Source organism: Perkinsus marinus (assembly GCF_000006405.1).
Source record: "Perkinsus marinus ATCC 50983 genomic scaffold scf_1104296928266, whole genome shotgun sequence".
NCBI classification, from domain to species: Eukaryota; Perkinsozoa; order Perkinsida; family Perkinsidae; genus Perkinsus; species Perkinsus marinus.
This window is the reverse complement of record NW_003216874.1, coordinates 32,732-37,632: the sequence shown is the minus strand read 5'-3', so window position 1 is coordinate 37,632 and position 4,901 is coordinate 32,732. Positions and strand designations below refer to the sequence as shown.

Sequence of the window (4,901 nt, the reverse complement as noted above, 5' to 3'; positions counted from 1 at the left end):
CGCATTCTTAGATTACCACTGGAGCGCATGCGTACATAACATCCTCAACAGAGTCAGCTTCTGAGGATGCTATTTTAGTCTTGGGGCCCCCAAGACTAAAATAGCCCCCAAGTTGGGGGAGGAGAAGTTGATTTTATTACTCATATTCATACAGTTCTCGCGTTTCACCAAAACGTCAAGCAACTTTGGGGTAACTTTCATACTAGGCAGGGACTGTTCCAAGAGTCTTGGATTGTCTAGTTGTATATGTGGCGACCACGAAGGCAACACACTATCACAACGTCTAGACTCTGAAGTCCTCCGAGCGCCCGCGACGCGGGCCCCGCGTACGACTAATGAGCTACGGAGCAGCGTCAAGCCAACACGAAAAGAAAGATATTTCTATTTGAATACGGCTCGAGAAGAGGTTCTTCCGGAGAGAGTTGATTGAGATGAAAATAATTCAGCGGTGACGAAAGCCTCGAAAGGCTCATTATTTACAACATAATGGCCGGCCTTCGGCATCCGAGAAATACGACGGATAAACTTTCTACCTCACGAGTTTGGAACACCCTCTTCTACGAGGAGGCGAGCCGGAGGATTATACCTTTATGAACGCGAGTTTCGCTCCTTTCGAGAACTTTGGGGCTCGAAGCTCGCCGAAGACTTCACGTCTTTCGAACTGCACAATAGCAACGTTCACACGCGCCGCACGTGTGCTAGGCGTTGTGGGTTTGTAGTTGTGCATAACTTTTGAATCTTAGCTTGAGCAGCTCAATTTGAACTTGGAGCGTCACCTGAAGGTTCGATGAGTATGATTGTCTCTAGATTCCAATAATCATTGCCTTGAGTTTCCTAATGATGCCAGCATGTCAACCATGATGGTGGAGAACCCGTCCGACGGGTCCCGTCGAGTCCTGCCGGTTTGCAAATTTCCTGAGCCTTTGGTGTTGCGAGAAATGACTCGCATCCTTTACGACATATTGCACATGGAAGTGCTGCTTATTGAGAAGAAGATAACCTATGCACGGGTCTTAAACTGGTATGATTACTTGCAGAGTGTCAAGCCTCCGGCTTCACAGACGGACCGTCTGAGACGGTGATTAACTAGGCTGTGGCAGCCTGCAGTGAGCCACACGTGGGATATGGACCATGTCATATTATGGTAACCATAATAACTGCCAATGCCGATCCATGCGGTTAATGTGTAGGGCAGGTTTCCCAACTTGGGAATCCCAAGTGCGTGGTTAATATTTCGCATCGTCTATGGTTACGCCCACGCATTTATCGATTGGTTATGGGTTGAACTACAACAGGATGTAAGGCTGGGAAACGGCTAAGATAGCCACCTACTTGAGCTACAGGCAGAACCCCGATTATAGGGAGACCCGAGCCAGGTGTCTGAGCCAGGGTGAACATCGTGCAGCGCCCTTTGACTCCCCGACCGCACCCTTAGAGGATGAGAAATCCTTTCATCCTACCTGTGTGATGCAGCCTATAGTATCACCTCCACTATCGGTGGTGAACTTCTCGAATGAAGACATTTCGGAACTAGTTACATTGAATCCATCTCGGGTGCGTGAGCACGTTCTTGGCTTCAAAGTTAACAGTCCGGCTGTAAAGACCCTATATTTCGTGTCGAGTGATGGTCGTAGGATCGGTTCAAGCCTCACCGGTTTTAGCAAGTCCTGGTCTTTGCCAGTCCATAGAGAAAGCTACTATGATCCTACACTGTCAAATGTTCTGAGAGATAGTACAGTACTATTAGTACTGCTAGTAAACTATATTTCAGCTATGACAAGTTCGAGAGGACCTTGTCATTAGCTCTATCGGACTGCATCGGTGTTTCAGCCCCCTTGAAACTATACGTGTATAGTGCTTTTCTCCCTCGTCCTGTCGCGGATGTCATCAAGAGTCTTGATGTAAGGTTGAATCGCCAGGCCTAGCTACCAACATGTGCCCAGAATGGTAATGCTGTTTGTAGACACCATTGTGTGCTGTGATGTTGACTGTAGACACGATTGTGTACTATATCGCTCACGCTATGCTGAGCTGATCCATAATTCCCATCAGTACCGCTCTTTGCATCAGATCGACTCATTGCGTTACACTAGTATGCCAACTACCCCTTCAAAAACACAGGCTGGGTATGGCCAGGGTGAACATCAGCCCAGAAGAAAGAGAGTTCAACCGCTCCCACGCGTCAGTACGAATCTCCTACTACGAGGCATCGCGTAGCGAGCGCTAGGGTTCTTGGAGCGTTTTATATCCACAGCCCCACAGGCTGTGGGTGATTCGATTACAACCCGAGCGGTTGCCGATTTGAATCGACCATCAGAATCATCACATCATCAATATCACATTTTCAGAGACTATCGTTATGGAAGTGCGAGTCTACCGCAAGACATGCAGGGGATGAGGGAAGTTCTTCTCGCGGTCTTTCTTATTAGTTGATAATGGTAAGTAGTGTTAAGTCCTTTGGGTAACTCAATGACTCAGAGATGCTAATCATAGAACTACTGATTCTTCTGGCACGGAAAAGGCTTTTTGCAAAAAGCCTTCTGCCGGAGTTGAACCGACGACCTCCCGCTTACTAAGCGGGTGCTCTACCAACTAAGCTAAGAAGGCTGATAAAAGTTAGTCATCAGCTGATCCTAATACAGATTATCAACAACCAAGGCTGCCTTGAGATACTTTTATATCATAATATCCACTGATTAAGTCATACCTGAATTTCTATTATCACGTGAATCTTGCAATCTTGCATTTCCTCAACGCCCTCCCACCCTAACCAACGCATCAACATCAGGCACTTTACGAAACACGTCCGAAACTACAACAACAACATGGGCAACTCTTCAAAATTAAACTTCTTTCACCATCAATTTCAATCGATTTTCAGCCGCAGCTTCTTCGCTATCAACTTGCGCCAATCGCTGTATGAAAGCCGCCTCCCCAGAAGTCCACTCGACCTGGCAGCTCTTTTCAAAGTCCGCCAAGACGCCTCTGACGGTATTCAAGACGCTCCATGTGCTGATGAGATACACTTCGTGTCGCAGTAGAGCTCCCATGCAGAGATGGGCAAATTCGTCGAGCCAAAAATCGTCCCCTCCAGGATCGAACCTCTGCCCGTTAACATCCGACAAAACCGCCAAGGCACCCTCAACCTGCTCATCTATTTCACTCACGACATCGTTGCTCACCAAATCCCGCCATTCCCCATGACAGAACGGTTTCATCGCTTGCGCTATATGTATTGCCCTCAAGCCTTGCAACCCATTATGCAACAACAGCGATCTCAACGTTAAACTCAAGTGAACTGTGGTCGCACTCCACGCTGATAGGTCTTCTATGGCGGCTAAAATGCTCGTCCAGTGCGCCGGATCAAGTTGATTTTCAAATGTTAAATTCTCCACCGTTTTCATCAGATCAAATGGTCTTGTCGGCAATGTCGTCCCCAAGGCCCGAAGTTTCTTCGCCAGCTTCGCTCCGCCTTTTTTCACCTCCTCCGTGTCGTTCGTGAGGGACCTCATCAGCGACGATATGACGAATTCTTGACGAACCTCGAGCTTGGCGAGAGCGGTCAATACGGCGACCGTCTGGACTTGATTGAGACTTCCGACGATCGCTGGTCGGCACAGGTTGTCCAGAAGGCCTCTCAACGTCTGAAAAGAACGGCACAAGATGGACCTATTCCGTATCTTACCACGCGCAACCTAAGATATTTCCCCACCTAGCCTATTCCGTATCTTACCACGCGCAACCTAAGATATTTCCTCACCCAACCTATTCCGTATCTTACCACGCGCAACCTAAGATACTTACCGTTTTCATAAGCCCTTTAGGAATCTCTCCCACATGATGACTCAACACCGCCAATAGCTGTTGACTTTGAGCTCCTCCCAGCCTACCCATACCCTTTTTATTCACAACCGTTAAACATTTTCCCGCCAGTTCTTCCGAAAAATGCGACAACTTCGACAACGCGCAAAACACCGTTGCAGCTCCACACGCACTGCGTGTGGAGCTGCCAGTCCACGTCGATATTTCTTTTTCCTCAACTGATTTCAACAACTCACCAACAGCTCCTTCTATTCTCATCGGTCGCCTTTTTTGCAATGCCAACAACATATGCGCGATATTACTCTCAGAAAAATTTCCCATAAGTTCTCTTGCACGCATGCACAACAATTCCAACAAAACTTCATCCGGATCAAGACACGTATTAAGCCTCGAGATGACCGTCATCAACGACATCGTCTGCGCAACAGTCATACCATCCTTCTCACAATTTCCGAGCAACTCCACCAGCCTTTCCCGCGCCCGATCAAGAAACTCACCATCGTAAACTTCTTGGCGCGCGAAAATTCCCATCAGGAAATTTAAATCCGAAATTTCCATTTTTTCTATCAAGTTCGACGCTTGCCGAGCTACGTCATGCAAAAGGCAATAGTCAACATGAGTTTGCTTATTAGCACAATCGGCTATCAGCAGTAGTTCCCGCACTTTCCGAATTTCCGAAATTCCATCTGAAACTTTCACCGATAGAAAATGCTGAATTTCCTCGCTCGGTTGCAGCCCAAGTCTTCCAACAGCAATCATAATGTCGCGAAAAACTCCCAAATCCGCTTCCGGATTTTTTCGCGCACTTTCACACATCCTCATAATCGTCTCAATATTCACTCCTATTTTCTCACTCGCCCACAACACCTTCGGTTGAAATCGCGCCAGCTTGCAAAATGCTATAATCGTTGGTAAATTCAACTCATCAAAATTCACCCCCAATGCTTCTACGCAAATTTGCGCCACTCTCAAATCTTTCACATTCTCGCAATCCACAATCGTTCGACACGCCCGCGCTAAACGCTCACATCACTACTCAACGATGTACCCAATTTTTCCAAAATTTCCCGTAGATTTTT

At 47.3% G+C, this 4,901-nt stretch overlaps 1 protein-coding gene and 1 non-coding gene across 2 annotated transcripts; both read right to left on the bottom strand.

Annotated features, from left to right (window-relative positions):
* Positions 1–2,534: 2,534 nt before the first annotated feature.
* Positions 2,535–2,607, bottom strand: Pmar_PMAR015180. Its single transcript has one exon. It is a non-coding gene; the product is annotated as a tRNA-Thr (tRNA).
* Positions 2,608–2,795: 188 nt separating this feature from the next.
* Positions 2,796–3,894, bottom strand: Pmar_PMAR015179 (hypothetical protein; the record flags this gene model as incomplete). The annotated part of the gene is made up of 2 exons (XM_002788348.1): positions 2,796–3,644; positions 3,805–3,894. The coding sequence occupies 2 exons, from the start codon at positions 3,892–3,894 to the stop codon at positions 2,844–2,846; spliced, it is 891 nt and encodes a 296-aa protein (XP_002788394.1). The 3' UTR covers positions 2,796–2,843.
* Between the last annotated feature and the right edge of the window lie 1,007 nt (positions 3,895–4,901).